This window comes from Stenella coeruleoalba, assembly GCF_951394435.1.
Source record: "Stenella coeruleoalba genome assembly, chromosome: 7".
Taxonomy (NCBI): Eukaryota; Metazoa; Chordata; class Mammalia; order Artiodactyla; family Delphinidae; genus Stenella; species Stenella coeruleoalba.
This window is the reverse complement of record NC_137153.1, coordinates 86,468,513-86,487,265: the sequence shown is the minus strand read 5'-3', so window position 1 is coordinate 86,487,265 and position 18,753 is coordinate 86,468,513. Positions and strand designations below refer to the sequence as shown.

At 40.6% G+C, this 18,753-nt stretch overlaps 1 protein-coding gene and 1 pseudogene across 2 annotated transcripts in view; one reads left to right on the top strand and one right to left on the bottom strand.

Moving 5' to 3' along the window:
- The window catches only part of LOC307188738 (olfactory receptor 13C7-like), a 51,383-nt pseudogene that overhangs the window by 5,883 nt on the left and 26,747 nt on the right, over positions 1-18,753 (bottom strand). The gene's annotated exons all lie outside the window — the stretch shown is intronic.
- Positions 16,217-17,176, top strand: LOC307188739 (olfactory receptor 13C7-like; the record flags this gene model as incomplete). Its single annotated transcript, XM_079926275.1, is given in 3 exon segments — positions 16,217-16,646; positions 16,649-17,025; positions 17,027-17,176. Coding segments are annotated over 3 exon segments (957 nt in total).

Genomic DNA, 18,753 nt, shown 5'->3' with positions numbered 1-18,753 from the left:
TGTAATGAGGTGGATAGACCCAGAGTCTGTCATACAGAGTGAAGTAAGTCAGAAAGAAAAAGACAAATATCGTATGCTAACACATATATATGGAATTTAAGAAAAAAAAATGTCATGAAGAACCTAGGGGTAAGACAGGAATAAAGACACAGACCTACTGGAGAACGGACTTGAGGATATGGGGAGGGGGAAGGGTGAGCTGTGACAGGGCAAGAGAGTGGCATGGACATATATACACTAACAAACGTAAGGTAGATAGCTAGTGGGAAGCAGCCGCATGGCACAGGGGTATCGGCTCCATGCTTTGTGACTGCCTGGAGGGGTGGGATAGGGAGGGTGGGAGGGAGGGAGATGCAAGAGGGAAGAGATATGGGAACATATGTATATGTATAACTGATTCACTTTGTTATAAAGCAGAAACTAACACACCATTGTAAAGCAATTATACCCCAATAAAGATGTTAAAAAAAAAAAAAGAAATGGGCCATCCTGGGAGTGTTTATATCACAGAAATCATCAAATGCTCCAGATCAGGGCTTTTTTGACTTGGAGATGGCAGTCGTTAAATATTCACCAGTACACCACTGGAATGGAGGAATGTCAATCTGCCCAATGAAGGGGAGTGGGTAATCATCCCAGGCAGAGGGGGCTGCATAACCAAAGACCCAGAAATGAGAAAGAGCCCCAGGAGTGAGGAGTGACCAGCAGTGCAGTGTTGCTGGAGCACAAAGGGGCTGCTGATGGGGAGGAAGGCAGGGCTGGACCCAAGTTGATCTTTTGGGACATCCTGAGGAGTTAGGACTTTCTTCTGTAGGGGATGAGAAGGCACTTAGAAATTTTAAGTAAAGGTCCGACACGATGAAATTTGCATCTTAGGTTGATCCTTCTGGGCACAATGTCGAGGCAAGACTGGGGGCAGGAGGACAAGGTCTAAAGAGACAGGGAAGCACTTCAGGCAAACAAAGATAAGAACATTGACTGGGGAGTGACTGCGTGGTGAAGATGGGGAGATTCAAGAAAGGTTTGGTAAGTACAAAATATAATAGTAGATTTTGGTTGGATATAGCAGGGGGGAAAGAGGATAGAATCAATATTTCTAGCTCAAGTGATGGCTGGGTGATGGTGACACGACCAAAGTGGAGAATATCAACCAAGTTTTTGGTTTTTGGGGAGAAGATGAATTCATTTTGGAGTACAGTGTGTTTGAGGAACTTCCAGCTAGAGATGGGGGAGATGTCTGAGCTGGAGACTCATCAACTTATCCATCACTTAGGGAGAGTGGCTGGAACCCTGGAGATGCTAGCACTGCTCTGCTGTCTGTAGATACAAGTCTAACTGTACTGCCACGGAAGATTGTTGGGGGCCCCCTGAAATGCAAATTCATAACATCTACATAGTTTCCTTGACCTCTGGGCCACTAGGGACCCATCCACTCTGTCATGAGAACCCTCTGAGCAAGTGGATTCTGAGGATAGGAACAAGGTTCGCTGCTTGCAGAGGACAGAGTAAGGCCACAGAGACCAGTGACCCAGAGGAGGTCAGCAGGGGTGTGGACAGTCAAGGGTCAAAAGTCAAGAGTTAGGGGAAAGCAAGGACTGGAAGAGCAGTTGTCTCCAGAGCAGAGGAATTACAGGCAGCTGTTCTGATCCTGCATAAAAAAACACCCTCCTTCCTCCTGGATTCCTTAGAAGGAATAACTGGGACCCCAATCCTAGGAAAAGTCTAGATAGACCAGTGCTTCTCAGACAGTAGCATGCATCAGAATCACCTAGAGGAATTGTTAAAACACAGACTGGAAACACATAGGCACACACGCACACACATATAGGTGCATGTGCAGGCTGCTGGGCCCCATCCACAGAGATTGATTTAGTAGGTCCCGGGAAAGGCCCAGGAATCTGCATTAACAAGTTCCCAGGTGATGCCGATGCTGCCCTCTGTCACACTGAGTAGCCCAGGGTTAGGCTTCTTACTAACTCAGTGTGTAGGGTCTCAGGACATTGAAATTTGAGGTATTGCAGAAGATGTTTCTCCTCATTATTCCTCATTGTCTAGGGAAGGCTCGGACAGACCAGCCAAGGGAATACTGGGTTTTAACCGGCCAAGAGAAAGCTTTGTGTGTCAGAAATCTCCTTTCTACGAGTGTGTTTGTGTGTATGTGTGTAAATGTGAGTTTGCCATAGATAACTGGACCAAAGGGGTAGTCTGAACTCCACCAACCCCAGCATTTCCTGGGAGGCATCTGTTTATTGTGGCTTTCTAAGGACAAATGTGGACGTGACACCCCACGAGATTCATAAGGTCTGTAACCAGATCCCTGATCAAAACACTTTGAGATTCTGTTGGGAGTCATGAGTAACAGCACATTCTCTGTAAAGGTGGAAAAGAACCACCACCATTTTGAGATAATACCAGGGCTGGAATCAGGTGCTATAAAGGTCAGAGAGACAGAACTTCCCTGAAGAGGGAGAAGGGAAGGGGAGGAAGGGAGAGGGACCAAAGCACTGCCCCTTCACGGAGGGGAGCCCACTCATGCAGCAAGCACTCAGGGGAGAGGTAAGTGTATAATTTCTCATGTCTGAACGCTGGATCGTCTAGATAGTATTTGCCTGATTCGCTGCTTCATTCCAGGAAGCACCACAGTCTCTTTCTGAGGTCCCTTACATTGTTTCCATGCTCTGTACCACGAGGCGCCCTGGCCACAGGACTCACCTGACTGACCAGTGGACCCCTGTCCCAGGGGCAGTCAGCATATGGGCTGTCTGGTGGCTGATACTGGATGATGAGTAACCAAACCCCTTAGTTCTGTCTCTTACAAGCTTGAACTCAAAACACCAGGACAGAGTCAGCAGCTGGTGTAAGGAAGGAAGAACAGGAAGGAGAAACCAGAGTAACACAAAGAAAGTGGGTAGTGAGGAGAGGCCTGGCCTGTGGGAGCTGAAGCTGAGTCACAGGGACAGTCCCTGTGACACACCCGGGGCAGTCCCCCCTGGAGTTGGGGGACAGAGAGTTCTGCCACAGAGGGACCAGCAGGAGCCACTCAGATCCTGATTGACAGTCCAGTGCCTGTTCAACCATGAGGCCCGACTGTGCCACTGTCCCCCATGAACCCCAAGACATCCCCTAACCCTTGAGGAAGCCCAAGCATGAAGGAGGGGGAGGCTCCTGGCATTTAGAGAGCAGAGGTCAAAGATGCTAGACATCCCAAATACGAGTCACTGCAGCCCAGCGAAGGAGGGTCCTTCCACCCGCTTACATCCAAGTATCCCTCGTACCTACTTCATGGGGCTTGGGGAGCATTAGATAAGATTAAGAAAACAGTTGTAAATTAATGGCAACCCATATTAATATTAATACCTCACCATTATCTCAAATACAACAAATCAAACTGGCCGTAAACTCCCTCAATCACAGAAATTATCTCTTAGTCATATCTCTATTTCTAGTAACCAGCCTGGAGCTGGGCACAAAGATGTAGAGAAACTGTACACAGAAATGTCAGAGACAACGCTGTAGCCACCCTACCTCCACCAGCCCAGACAGGCTCTCCTCCTAACTTCCTCCAGGTCTTTCTTCCCGTTCACAAGATCTGGGAATTTACCCATTGTTCATTTTCCTCTCTTCTGCATGTCCCACCCCAGATCTATCTCTAAATCCTATCATTTCCTCCTCCTAAACGTCTCCCAGGGCCACTCTCTCCTCCATCCCTGTTTTGTTTTCTATGTTTGTTTTCTAAGTTTGTTTTCTATGTCTGTGAGTCTGTTTCTGTTTTGTAAATAAGTTCATTTGCATTATTTTTAGATTCCACATATAAGTGATATCATATAATATTTGTTTTTCTCTGTCTGACATACTTCACTTAGTATGAAAATCTCTAGGTCCATCCATGTTGTTGCAAATGGCAATACTTCCTTCTTTTTTATGGCTGAGTAATATTCCATTCTATATATGTACCACATCTTCTTTACCCATTCATCTGTTGATGAACACCTGGGTTGCTTCCATGTCTTGGCTATTGTAAATAATGCTCCTATGAACACTGGGGTGCATGAATCTTTTCAAATTACAGTTTTCATGTTTTCCAGATTTATGCCCAGGAGTGGGATTGCTGGATCATATAGCAACTCTATTTGTAGTTTTTAAAGGAATCTCCATACTGTTCTCCATAGTGGCTGTACCAAGTTACATTCCCACCAACAGTGTAGGAGGGTTCCCTTTCCTCCACACCCTCTCTGGCATTTATTATTTGTAGACTTTTTGATCATGGCCATTCTGACTGGTATGAGGAGATACCTCATTGTAGTTGTGATTTGCATTTCTCTAATGATTAGTGATGTTGAGCATCCTTTCACGTGTTTGTTGGCAACCTGTATATCTTCTTTGGAGAAATGTCTGTTTAGGTCTTCTGCCCATTTTTGGATTGGGTTGTTTGTTTTTCTGATATTGAGCTGCACAAGCTGCTTGTAAATTCTGGAGATTAATCCTTTGTCAGTTGCTTCATTTGCAAATATTTTCTCTCATTCTGATGGTTGTCTTTTCGGCTTGTTTATGGTTTCCTTTGCTGTGCAAAAGCTTTTAAGTTTCATTAGGTCCCATTTGTTTATTTTGTTTTTATCTCCATTTCTCTAGGAGGTGGGTCAAAAAGGATCTTGCTGTGATTTATGTCATACAGTGTTCTGCCCATGTTTTCCTCTAAGAGTTTTATAGTATATGGCCTTACATTTAGGTTTTTAATCCATTTTGAGTTTATTTTTGTGTATGGTGTTAGGGAGTGTTCTAATTTCATTCTTTTACATGTAGCTGTCCAGTTTTCCCAGCACCACTTATTGAAGAAGCTGTCTTTTCTCCATTGTATATTCTTGCCTCCTTCATCAAAAATAAGGTGACCATATGTGCATGGGTTTATCTCTGGGCTTTCTATCCTGTTCCGTTGATCTATATTTCTGTCTTTGTGCCCGTACAATACTGTCTTGATTACTGTAGCTTTGTAGTTTAGTCTGAAGCCCAGGAGCCTGATTCCTCCAGCTCTGTTTCTCTTTCTCAAGATTGCTTTGGCTATTCGGGGTCTTTTGTGTTTCCATACAAATTGTGAAATTTTTTGTTCTAGTTAAGTGAAAAATGCCATTGGTAGTTTGATAGAGATTGCACTGAATCTGTAGATTGCTTTGGGGAGCACAGTCATTTTCACAATGTTGATTCTTCCAATCCAAGAACATGGAATCTCTCCATCTGTTTGTATCATCTTTAATTTCTTTCATCAGTGTCTTATAGCTTTCTGCATACAGGTCTTTTGTCTCCTTAGGTAGGTTTATTCCTAGGTATTTTATTATTTTTGTTACAATGGTAAATGGCAGTTTCCTTAATTTCTCTTTCAGATTTTTAATCATTAATGTATAGGAATGCAAGAGATTCCTGTGCATTAATTTTGTATCCTGCTGCTCTACCAAATTCATTGATTAGCTCTAGTAGTTTTCAGGTAGCATCTTTAGGATTCTCTATGTATAGTATCATGTCATCTGCAAACAGTGACAGTTTTACTTCTTCTTTTCTGATCTGGATTCATTTCTTTTTCTTCTCTGATTGCTGTGGCTAAAACTTCCAAAACTATGTTGAATAACAGTGGTGAGAGTGGACAACCTTGTCTTGTTCCTAATCTTAGAGGAAATGGTTTCAGTTTTTCACTATTGAGAACGATGTTGGCTGTGGGTTTGTCATATCTGGCCTTTATTATGTTGAGGTAAGTTCCCTCTATGCCTACCTTCTGGAGAGTTTTTATCATAAATGGCTGTTGAATTCTGTCAAAGGCTTTTTCTGCATCTATTGAGATTATCATATGGTTTTTCTCCTTCAGTTTGTTAATATGGTGTATCACATTGATTGATTTTTGTATATTGAAGAATCCTTGCATTCCTGGGATAAACCCCACTTGATCATGGTGTATGATCCTTTTAATGTGCTGTTGGATTCTGTTTGCTAGTATTCTGTTGAGGACTTTTGCATCTATGTTCATCAGTGATACTGGCCTGTAGATTTCTTTCTTTGTGACATCTTTGCTTTTGGTATCAGAGTGATGGTGGCCTCGTAGAATGAGTTGGGGAGTGTTCCTCCCTCTGCTATATTTTGGAAGAGTTTGAGAAGGATAGGTGTTAGCTCTTCTCTAAATGTTTGACAGAATTCACCTGTGAAGCCATCTGGTCCTGGGCTTTTGTTTGTTGGAAGATTTTTAATCACAGTTTCAATTTCACTGCTTGTGATTGGTCTGTTAATATTTTCTATTTCTTCCTGGTTCAGTCTCAGAAGGTTGTGCTTTTCTAAGAATTTGTCCATTTCTTCCAGGTTGTGCATTTTATTGGCATATAGTTGCTTGTAATAATCTCTCATGATCCTTTGTATTTCTGCAGTATCAGTTTTTACTTCTCCTTTTTCATTTCTAATTCTGTTGATTTGAGTCTTCTCCCTTTTTTTCTTGATGAGTCTGGCTAATGGTTTATCAATTTTGTTTATCTTCTCAAAGAACGAGCTTTTAGTTTTATCGATCTTTGTTATTGTTTCCTTCATTTCTTATTCATTTATTTCTGATCTGATCTTTATGATTCTTTCCTTCTGCTAACTTTGGTTTTTTTTTGTTCTTCTTTCTCTAATTGCTTTAGGTGTAAGGTTAGGTTGTTTATTTGAGATTTTTCTTGTTTCTTGATGTAGGATTGTATTGCTATAAACTTCCCTCTTAGAACTGTTTTTGTTGCATCCCATAGGTTTGGGTCATCGTGTTTTCATTGTCATTTGTTTCTAGGTATTTTTTGATTTCCTCTTTGATTTCTTCAGTGATCTCTTCATTATTTAGTAGCGTATTCTTTAGCCTCCATGTATTTCTATTTTTTACAGTTTTTTTTCCTGTGATTGTTATCTAGTCTCATAGCGTAATGATCAGAAAAGATACTTGATACAATTTCAATTTTCTTAAATTTACCAAGGCTTGATTTGTGACCCAAGATATGATCTATCCTAGAGAATGTTCCATGAGCACTTGAGAAGTGTATTCTGTTGGTTTTGGATGGAATGTCTTATAAATATCAATTAAGTCCATCTTGTTTAATCCGTCATTTAAAGCTTGTGTTTCCTTATTTATTTTCATTTTGGATGATCTGTCCATTGGTGAAAGTGGGGTGTTAAATTCCCCTAGTATTATTGTGTAACTGTCGATTTCCCCTTTTATGGCTGTTAGCATTTGCCTTATGTATTGAGGTGCTCCTATGTTGTGTGCATAAATATTTTCAATTGTTATATCTTCTTCTTGGATTGACCCCTTGATCATTATGTAGTGTCCTTCTTTGTCTCTTGTAATAGTCTTTATTTTAAAGTCTATTTTGTCTGATATGAGAATTGCTACTCCAACTTTCTTTTGATTTCCAATTGAATGGAGTATCTTTTTCCATCCTATCACTTTCAGTCTGTAGGTGTCTCTAGGTCTGAGGTGGGTCTCTTGTAGACAGCACATATACGGGTCTTGTTTTTGTAGCCATATAGCCAGTCTATGTTTTTTGGTTGGAGCATTTAATCCATTTACATTTAAGGTAATTATCAATATGTATGTTCCTATTACCATTTTCTTAATTGTTTTGGGTTTGTTATTGTACGTCTTTTCCTTCTCTTGTGTTTCCTGCCTGGAGAAGTTCCTTTAGCATTTGTTGTAAAGCTGGTTTGGTGGTGCTGAATTCTCTTAGCTTTTGTTTGTCTGTAAAGGTTTTAATTCTTCTGTCGAATCTGAATGAGATCCTTGCTGGGTAGAGTAATCTTGGTTGTAGGTTTTTCCTTTTCATCACTTTAAGTATATCCTGCTACTTCCTTCTGGCTTGCAGAGTTTCTGCTGAGAGATCAGTTGTTAACCTTATGGGGATTCCCTTGTATGTTATTTGTTGCTTTTCCCTTGCTGTTTTTAATATTTTTTCTTTGTATTTAATTTTTGATATTTTGATTAATATGTGTCTTGGCATGTTTCTCCTTGGATTTATCCTGTATAGGACTCTCTGTGCTTCCTGGACTTGATTGACTATTTCCTTTCCCATATTAGGGAAGTTTTCAACTATAATCTCTTCAAATATTTTCTCAGACCCTTTCTTTTTCTCTTCTTCTGGCACCCCTATAATTTGAATGTTGGTGTGTTTAATGTTGTCCCAGAGGTCTCTGAGACTGTCCTCAACTCTTTTCATTCTTTTTTCTTTATTCTGCTCTGTGGTAGTTATTTCCACTATTTTATCTTCTAGGTCACTTATCTGTTCTTCTGCCTCAGTTATTCTGCTATTGATTCCTTCTAGAGAATTTTTAATTTCATTTATTGTGTTGTTCATTATTGTTTGCTCTTTAGTTCTTCTAGGTCCTTGTTAAACGTTTCTTGTATTTTCTCCATTCTATTTCCAAGATTTTGGATCTTTACTATCATTACTCTGAATTCTTTTTCAGGTAGACTGCCTATTTCCTCTTCACTTGTTTGGCCTGGTGGTTTTTTACCTTGCTCCTTCATCTACTGTGTATTTCTCTGTCTTCTCATTTTGCTTAACTTACTGTGTTTGGGGTCTCCTTTTCGCAGGCTGCAGGTTCGTAGTTCCCGTTGTTTTTGGTGTCTCCCCCCAGTGGGTAAGGTTGGTTCTGTGGGTTGTGTAGGCCTTCTGGTGGAGGGGACTGGTGCCTGTGTTCTGGTGGATGAGGCTGGATCTTGTCCTTATGGTGGGCAGGACCATGCCTGGTGGTGTGTTTTGGGGTGTGTGTGAACTTATTATGATTTTAGGCAGCCTCTCTGCTAATGGGTGGGGTTGTGTTCCTGTCTTGCTAGTTGTTTGGCATGGGGTGTCCAGCACTGGAGCTTGCTGGTCGTTGAGTGGAGCTGGGTCTTAGCATTGAGATGGAGATCTCTGGGAGTGCTTTTGCCAACTGAGAGCTCTATTACATGGGGCTGGGAGGTCTCTGGTGGTCGAATGTCCTGAACTTGGCTCTCCCACCTCAGAGGCTCAGGTCTGACACCCAGCTGGAGCACCAAGACCCTGACAGCCACACAGCTTTTGGGAAGTCTGAGGTCTTCTGCCAGTGTTGAGTAGGTGTTCTGTAGGAGTTGTTCCACACGTAGATGTATTTTTGATGTATTTGTGGGGAGGAAGGTGATCTCCACGTATTACTCCTCCACCATCTTGAAGGTCCTCTTGGCATGCTTTTGAGGTTCACTGGTTGTAAAATGTATCAGTAGTTTGCTTCTTTTTATTATAGAATAGTATTCCATTGTATAGTTGTACCACATTGTGCTTATCTATTCACCCATTGATCAACATTTGGATTGTTCCCAGTTTTTGGCTATTACGAGTAATGCTGCTATTTAACATTTATATACACAACTTTGTGTGGAATTGGTGGGTTATATGATACAGGTGTGTTTAACTCTAAGAAACTGCTAAACTGTTTTTCCAAAGTGATTGTAACATTTTAAATACCCATGAAGCAATATATGACAGTTCCAATTTCTCCACATCATCACCAACACTTGGTGTTATTAGTCTTTCCAATACAGCTCTTCTAGTGGTTGTGCAATAGTATGTCATTGTAGTTTTAATTTGCATTTCCCTGATGGCTACTGATATTGAGCATCTTTTCATGTGCTTTTTAGCCACTGACATACCTTTTGGTGAAGATATTTTAATTGGGTTGTTTGTCTTTTTATTATGTCATATGTAAGAGTTCTTTTATGTAGCCTAGATATAAGACCTTTATCATATATATAATTTGCAGTCCTTTTATTTGTCTTTTTATTTGTCAGTCCTTTTTATTTGTCTTCATTTTTTATGGTGTCATTTAAAAAGCAAAAGTTTTAAATTTTGTAGTATATTTTAAAATTTGGTGTCTTATTTAAGAAATCTTTACTTAACCCAAGGTCACAAATATTTTCTCCTATGTTTTCTTCTAGAAGATGTATGATTTTAGGTTTTACATTTAGGTCTGTGATCCATTCTGAGTTAATTTTTTGTATGGTGTGAGGCAAGGATCGCATTAATTTTTTACTTATGAATATCCAACTGTTTCAGCACCATCTGTTGAAAAGACTATCTTTTCCCCCATTGGATTGCTTTGGTAACTTTTTTTTTTTTTTTTTTGCAGTACGCGGGCCTCTCACTGTTGTGGTCTCTCCCGTTGCGGAGCACAGGCTCCGGACGTGCAGGCTCAGCGGCCATGGCTCAGGGGCCAACCGCTCCGCGGCATGTGGGACCTTCCCAGACCGGGGCACGAACCCGTGTCCCCTGCATCGGCAGGCGGACTCTCAGCCACTGCGCCACCAGGGAAGCCCCCTTTGGTAACTTTCTTAAAAGTGAACAGATCATAGATATAAGGACTAAATTCTGGACTTCTTTTTTTTTTTGTCATCTTAAAAACATGGAATGTGCACTTTCCCAGAATTCAAGATTTAAAGTCATATCAGCAGCTCCCCAGCACTGGGCAGCAGGAAGCTTATCCTGCCTACTGATGAAGCAACAAAAGTTTCAGGCTTCCTAACTGACATTTACAGGGTGCCTTCAAGTAGTGAGTGTCGTGTGAGGATCTAGAAAGCATGATGAACAAAATAAACACAAAACCAGAGACTTTCTGAAATCGACTAGAGAAAATGGCACTATTTTGTAGCTAAGGCTCTAGAGCCCACAAGCCACAACTACTGAGCCCACGTGCCACAGCTACTGAAGCCCGCATGCCTAGAGCCTGTGCTCTGCAACAAGAGAAGCCACGACAATGAGAAAGCCCATGCACAGCAACAAAGACCCAACACAGCCAAAAAATAAATAAATTTATTTTTTTTAAAAAAAGAGTATTTCTCAAGTGCAGGGAGGATTCTTTATATGAAGTGTATGTGCGTACAGTCTGCAAGTTAGGAAAGTTTCTTAAACGCTATGCTTCATTTCTCCATTTGTAAACTGCAGCTACTAATAGGGTTATTAAAAATTACATGGGTTAATACATAATAAGTGCTTAGTAGATGATCTGGGACATAATGATTGCTCGAATAAATAACAGCTATTATTATTAAGCATGCACTTTCATGTACATGATGGTGAGCTTTCTACTGAGAAACTTGGCTTAAAACAGCAGCATAAGGGAAATAGTTATGAGACACTGGAATAGATAGTCAAAGAAACTGACAACATTGCTCTAAATCTACTTTAAAAAAAAAAAAGTAAGGCCTTCTGTGGTGGCGCAGTGGTTAAGAATCCGCCTGCCAATGCAGGGGACACGGGTTCGAGCCCTGGCTCGGGAAGATTCCACATGCCGCAGAGCAACTAAGCCCGTGCACCACAACTACTGAGCCTGCCCTCTAGAGCCTGTGAGCCACAACTACTGAGCCCTTGTGCCACAAGTACTGAAGCCCACACGCCTAGAGCCCATGCTCCGCAACAAGAGAAGCTACCCCAATGAGAAGTCCATGCACCGCAATGAAGAGTAGTCCCTGCTTGCTGCAACCAGAGAAAGCCTGTGCGCAGCAACAAAGACCCAACGTAGCCAAAAATAAATAAATTATATATACATATATTACTTAAAAAAAAGAAAACAAGTAAGAAAGATCCCTCTCTGTCTGAGGGAAGGATGGAATAAATGCTTCTTTAAGTGAAAAAAGTAATATGTATTCATTGTAAAATGAACAAACAAACAAATCAAACACTACAAAGATGTAGAAACTCCCAGTACTCTTACCCAATTTGGCATTTACCATTTAAGACTTTTTCCCATTTATATATTATGCGTTTTCCCACCTGTGTGGTGGTTTTGTTTTGTTTTTTTTTAACAAAAATGGGATCATACCATCCAAAAAAAAAAAAAACATGGAATGCTTCATGAATTTGTGTGTCATCCTTGCACGGGGCCATGCTAATCTTCTCTGTATAGTTCCAATTTTTGTATATGTGCTGCTGAAGTGAGCACTGGACTTTCTATTCTGTTATATCTGCTAACTTTAAACTATGGCTATCCCCAGTCATGTTGGACTTTTATGTCAAGAGACCAGCAGGCAAGGAAAGGAGTCACTATCCTAGTGGCATATAACTGATCCTGCTCATGAGGAGGAGATAGGGCTGCTTTTACACCAGGAGGGCTATTATGGGCTGAATTTTTGTGTCCCACCAAAATTCATATGCTGAATCCCTTAGAGTCTATTACCTAGGAAACCCAAACAATGACCACTGTTTTTAACAATAGGACCATATCACAGAGCTTCAGAAGCAGGTTGTCTGATTTTCAAGAGAGCCACCATTTCAGCCCAGAAGTTATTCCATTTCAAGAAGAACACAGCTGTGGAGGTAGAAAGACGACAGCATTTCACACACACACACACACACACACACACACACACACACACACACACACACAAGAATGTGGCATTGCATGGAGAAAAGGCACTGTGCATTTTCCACTTTGAGGGGGCTAGGTGTGAGTATCAGGTTTCAGAATAATGCAGGAAGCCAAGAATTTGTACAAACTAATAGTACAACAAAAGGCAGCTGTGGGATTGTGGTTGGTTTAGAAGTAGTGCTCACAACTGTGGAGCAAACAAAACTACCCAAGTTGACCCAAGAAGAGCATGGTGTGGTGAATTCCAAGACGTGATGGACACTGCAAAGTTGGGATTCTAATGTGTCTAAAATTTGCTCTGTATAATTCTATAATTTCAATTAATTATTGAAAACTACTTCTCAAACTTTAACATGCATATAAATCGCCTGAGAATTTTGTGAAAATGCAGATTACAGTTCAGTAAATCTGGAATGGGACTGGAGATTCTGCAGTTCTAACAAGATTTCAAGTGATGTTGCTGGTGTTAGATCACACTTTGAGTAGCAAGTACCTAGGATATTCTGGTAGAATTAGTCTGGCACTGGGGCTGATTCATTCATTTGCCTAATTGATATCTGTATCCTTGTTTGAGCAAGAATTTTGAGACAGCTAAAATATTCAGATGTACATAGTAATACCTAGAGCAACCACTAGAAAAATAAGGCAAAGAGCTACAGCTAAAAAGCCAATACATAAATTAAAATGGAATTAGTTCTAAGAATTATTCAATTAACCTAAGAGACTGGAGGAAAATAGGAACAGATGAACAAAAAGTAGATGTGATAAATAGAAAACAACAACAAATAGTAAACTAAACCCAACTATTCAGTGATTACATTAAATAGAAATGGATCAAACTTACTAATTAAAATACAGAGACTGTCAGACTGGGTAAAAAAGCAAGTCTCAACTGTATTCTGTCTAAAAGAAGCATTTAAAAAATAAAGACACATACAGGTTGAAGGTAAAAGGATGGAAAAATATATCAAGCAAACAGCTGGAGAGTTATATTAGTATCAGATAAAGTAGATTTGAAGACAAAGCATATTACCAGAATAAAGAGGGACATTTCATAAGGATAAGGTGTCAAATAATCAGGAAGACATAAAATCATGAATGTATATTCACCTAGTAACCAAGCCTCAAAATAATATGAATGAAAAACAGACATATTTAAAGGGAGAAATAGAGCCACGGTCAGAATTGGAGATTTTCATATCCTTTTCTCAGTAATTGATAGAACTAGACAAAAAAAAGTCAAAAATTAATTTGCTATGGACCATAGACCTAAACATAAAAGTTGAAAGAAACTATAAAGCTTTTATTATAAAACATAGAAAAACATCTTTGTGATTGGGGGGTAGGCAAAATTTTCTTAGAGAGGATATGGAAAGTAATAACCAAAAAAAATATTTTAATGGTAGAGTTCATCAAAATTTAAAACATCTGCTCAGCAGAAGACACTATTAAGAAAATGAACATGCAAGGCACAAACTGGTAGAATATTCACAGTACACATATCTGACAAAGGACTTGTATCTAAAATATATAAGAACTTCCTACAACTCAATATTTTTTAAAAAAACAACAGAAAACTATAATAATGGACAAAATGTTTCAACAGATAATTCACAAAGAAAGATACAGGAATGATCAATGATCACATGAAAAAGTGCTCAAGGTTACTTGTTATCAGGAAAATGATGCAGATGAAAACCACAATGAGATACAACTACACATCACCAGAGTGGGTAATACTTTAGACTGACAACGCCAAACGCTGGCAAGAACGTGATATGAGAACTCCTGTGGTTTTTTTTTTTTTTTTTTGCGATACCCGGGCCTCTCACCATTGTGGCCTCTCCCGTTGCGGAGCACAGGCTCCTGACGTGCAGGCTCAGCGGCCATGGCTCACGGGCCCAGCCGCTCTGCGGCATGTGGGATCTTCCTGGACCGGGGCACGAACCCATGGTCCCCTGCAACGGCAGGCGGACTCTCAACTACTGCGCCACTAGGGAAGCCCTCTTGTGCTTTTTTTTTTTTTTTTTTAATTAGGGTATAATTGCTTTACAATGGTGTGTTAGTTTCTGCTTTATAACAAAGTGAATCAGTTATACATATACATATGTTCCCATATCTCTTCCCTCTTGCGTCTCCCTCCCTCCCACCCTCCCTATCCCACCCCTCCAGGCGGTCACAAAGCACCGAGCTGATATCCCTGTGCTATGCGGCTGCTTCCCACTAGCTATCTACCTTACGTTTGGTAGTGTATATATGTCCATGCCTCTCTCTCGTGAAAAAGAATTTTCTAATACTCTAGAGCTCTGCAAATATGGAGTAGGTCATTTGGGAATGTAGTGGGCTCTTCATCATTAGAGGAAATCAAGCTGAAACTGAAAAGCCATGCATCACTGTGGTGCAGAAAAAGATCTACAATGGGAGACAGAGTTGGACTAGATTATTTGGGGAAGCATGATCATGATATAATTCTGTGTAACATACCTAGAAGCTTAGCCAAAATGTTCAAGGACTATTAATGTCCACTGATTCCTGTGTGGACATTCACCAAGAGGGAATGATAACAAAAATATAAAATAACATAACATAAAATAGATGTTGTTTAAGAGTACAAACTTGTGACAAGTAGTAAATAACCCAGTGATCTAATGCACAGTTCAGTGAATATAGACAGCAATATTGTATCATAATTATGTAATAAATATCACAACAGCAATCATATTACAATATGTAAATGTATCAAAGTAACACATTGTACACCTTAAATTTACATGTTTTATGTCAAATATATTCAAGACCGAAAAAAAAGAAAAAAGCACTGCTTTTAGTTATCTAAGAGAACTAGATTTCCAGAAGCTGTGACCCACTGTGGATTTTTGGAGACAGTCCTCTGTCTATCTTCATAAAACATCAGATTCAAACTATTAGGAACATATCAGCATTTCCAGATCACAAAATTACCTTGGAGACCTCCCCAAGGTATCTCTCCATGTCCAGTGTCCTTTTGTCCTTAAAAGCCCAGCTAGATTCTACATCACTTAAGAAGCATTTCATGACCCCTGTTCTATCAACATGCATGTCCTTTTAGATGTTCTGGCCTCTCCTGAATCCTTCTGCTTCCCCTCCCTGACAGGTTGTGTGCCCATTTAAGCCTGGGCCATGGGTCACCCCTGTTCCTCATGGGAATTCTCACACCCATATACTGGGTGATCAACAAGTGTTTTGATGGATGGATGGATGGATATTCAGACACAGACAAATAGATTGATGGAGGGATGGAGGGATGGAGGGATGGAGGGATGGATGCACAAACGGACAAGACAGGTGGCTGGACAGACAGATGAATGGAAAGCCCTGGAGCTAGCACTGCTCATGAGAAAAGAGATCTTGGGAACAACAGGAGTATGTTTTCTGTGAAAATGATCTGGAGAAACAGAGAGAGTATTCACAACTAATGATTTCCCTAGTACCTAGCACAAAGTGGGAGAACACAGAGCAAACTTAAAGTCACTTTTCTGGCCAAGTTTAATGAGATGAACTGCCATATAGGACACAGAACCACTAAAATGAATATGTTATGTATCTTGTCTCTGATTGAATGCATTAAATAATCAGAATCTTCACTTTAAACATTGTAAATTTGATATTCTATGACCCCAAAGTAATTTCTAATTTTATTTCTCCTTTTTCTTGGAAACAAATAGAGACTGTGGACTTTCACAATGGTTTTTCAATCACTCAGCCAGACTGGAACTCCAGACCAGATGCCCTGGACCTACATGACACAAAGGATGTTGAGTTTGGATCACTGAGTATTTTATTTAGTTGAAAGACGAGACAGACCATGGAAAGTGCCAACCAGACAGCCTCTGTGACAGAGTTCATTCTCCTGGGCCTCTCAGCCCATCAAAGGCTGGAGAAAACGTTCTTTGTGCTCATCCTGTCCATGTACCTGGTGACCCTGCTGGGCAACGGGGTCCTCATCCTGGTGACTATCCTGGACTCCTGCCTACACAAGCCCATGTACTTCTTCCTGAGGAACCTCTCCTTCCTGGACATCTGCTACACAACCTCCTCAGTCCCCCTCATCCTTGACAACTTCCTGACCCCCAGGAAAACCATCCCCTTCTCAGCATGTGCTGTGCAGATGTTCCTCTCCTTTGCCATGGGGGCCACAGAGTGTGCGCTTCTGGGCATGATGGCGTTTGATCGCCATATGGCCATCTGCAACCCCCTGAGGTACCCTGAGGTCATGAGCAAGGCTGCCTATGCACCATGGCTGCCAGCTCCTGGGCAGTTGGAAGCACCACTGTCATGATGCAGACATCCCTAGCAATGCAACTACCCTTCTCTGGGGACACTGTCATCAACAACTTCACCTGTGAGATCCTGGCTGTCCTGAAGTTGGCCTGTGCTGACATCACCATCAATATAATCAGTATGGTGGTGGCCAATGTGATCTTCCTGGGCATCCCAGTTCTGTTCATCTTTTTCTCCTACGTGTTCATCATCGCTACCATTTTGAAGATCCCCTCAGCTGAGAGGAGGAAAAAGACCTTCTGCACCTGCTCTGCCCACCAAACAGCTGTAGTCATCTTCTATAGGACCATCCTCTTCATGTATGGGAAGCCTAAATCCAAGGACGCCCTGGGAGGCAGACAAACAGGACCTTGCAGACAAGCTCACCTCCCTCTTCTATGGAGTGGTGACCCCCTTGCTCAACCCCATCATCTACAGCCTGAGGAATAAGGAGGTGAAGGCTGCTGTGAGGAACCTGGTAACTTGGAAACGCTTCACCCAGTGATGCTGGAGGGGTCCTGATGGTTCCTGTTCCCTGGTTTCTCTTACCTGAGGGTCTCGGAGGATAAGATGAAGGGCTAACTTCATGCAAGATAACGTAGGTAAATCTAATTACACGGAATCTCATTACACCCAAGAGCTTTGTGTGAACAGAAAGCATTTAATATGAATTTTCCCCTCATTCAATAGGCGATTCTACAAAAGTATATTTCTGTTGATCAAGCCTTACAGTTCTCTATATCTGTGATGCATAGTAAACAAACTGATAACAAGGAAAAGTAACCCTTCAAGATTTATTGTTTAACTCATGAAAAGCTCAAGTCTGTAGGGCCATAATTCAATTACTCCTTGGCTCACCCTTTGAACATATTTTAAAGGGTTCTTATTTTTATGTCACCTATGTCAACTCTTCCTACTTCATTATTAAATAACAGTAATATTTTTATCCTTATCCTCATTGCCTCTTTCTCCTTATTGTCATTTAAATTATTAAAACTGTTTCTTGAATCATTCTCTTCCTGTGTCTTCAAAATTAACCTCTTTCTCTTGTCCTTAACCAAGTCCCCCACCAGAAAATCATTTATATCTTTGGAGCAGAGAGGAGAGCAAGGTGTGGCGAAACTGATGCAAAGGTCAAAGGTTCAGGCCTTTTTTCTTTTCCCTTTTTTGAAAATGTTATTCATCCCTGGGTTCTTTCCCTAGATATCCTTGGCCTCCAAGGGTCATCAGAGTAATGTCAAAACTGAGAGGTACCGAGGAGAATCAAATGAATTCTATTAACCACCTGACCTGGCTTGACCGAGTGTGCAGCCAAGGGGTGACCATCGCTTGCTTTTCTACCTAAGAAACCCCAAAGCCACACGGTAGTCAGAGGGAGAGGAGGTGATGCTCAGAGGGAGGAGGAGACATCTAAGAATCACCTACATGACTGGTGAGGAATTCCAAGGCAGCTCCCTAGAGTAATTAATCTAGACATCTAGTTAAAGAATGAGTAGAATAGAAAACCTCTGACAGTTGATATCAATTTTTAATCCAATAGAGAGGAAACTAACAATCGAAACAATCAGCCTTTGCTGAAAAAGAGTCATTGCAGGAAGATGGTGAAAGCATTAAAGAAAATTCTCAGTGGTTTTCTCAGCAGAATTCAAGAGAGTAGTGAATCAATAAAACAAGAGAAGTCTATAAGAAAAGAAGCTAGGAGAAAAGATAACTGGGAAATAAGAACTTTTTCTTAGGGGAAAGATTCCACTTACTGGGTCAAATAAAATTCAGTAGAAAGTATTTAAAAGTAGATGGCACAATTTTTTAAAATGAACTTTAAAATGAAGAATAACTTAAATTCCTCTCCTAGACTTCAGAGAGAGAAACAAAGAGATTTAAGTTATTTGAGAAAAGATGAGAGGCATGGGAGATAGACCAGGGGAATCCATCATGAAAACATGAAGAGAAAACAGAGCAGACAAAAGACAAATAATAACTAAAGAGAAAAAAACACATTTCACTGAATAGAAGTTTTAGATATTTTGTTCATAAAATGTTCATCAATCACCAGATAAGAATCGTAGCAAAAGACACACCTAC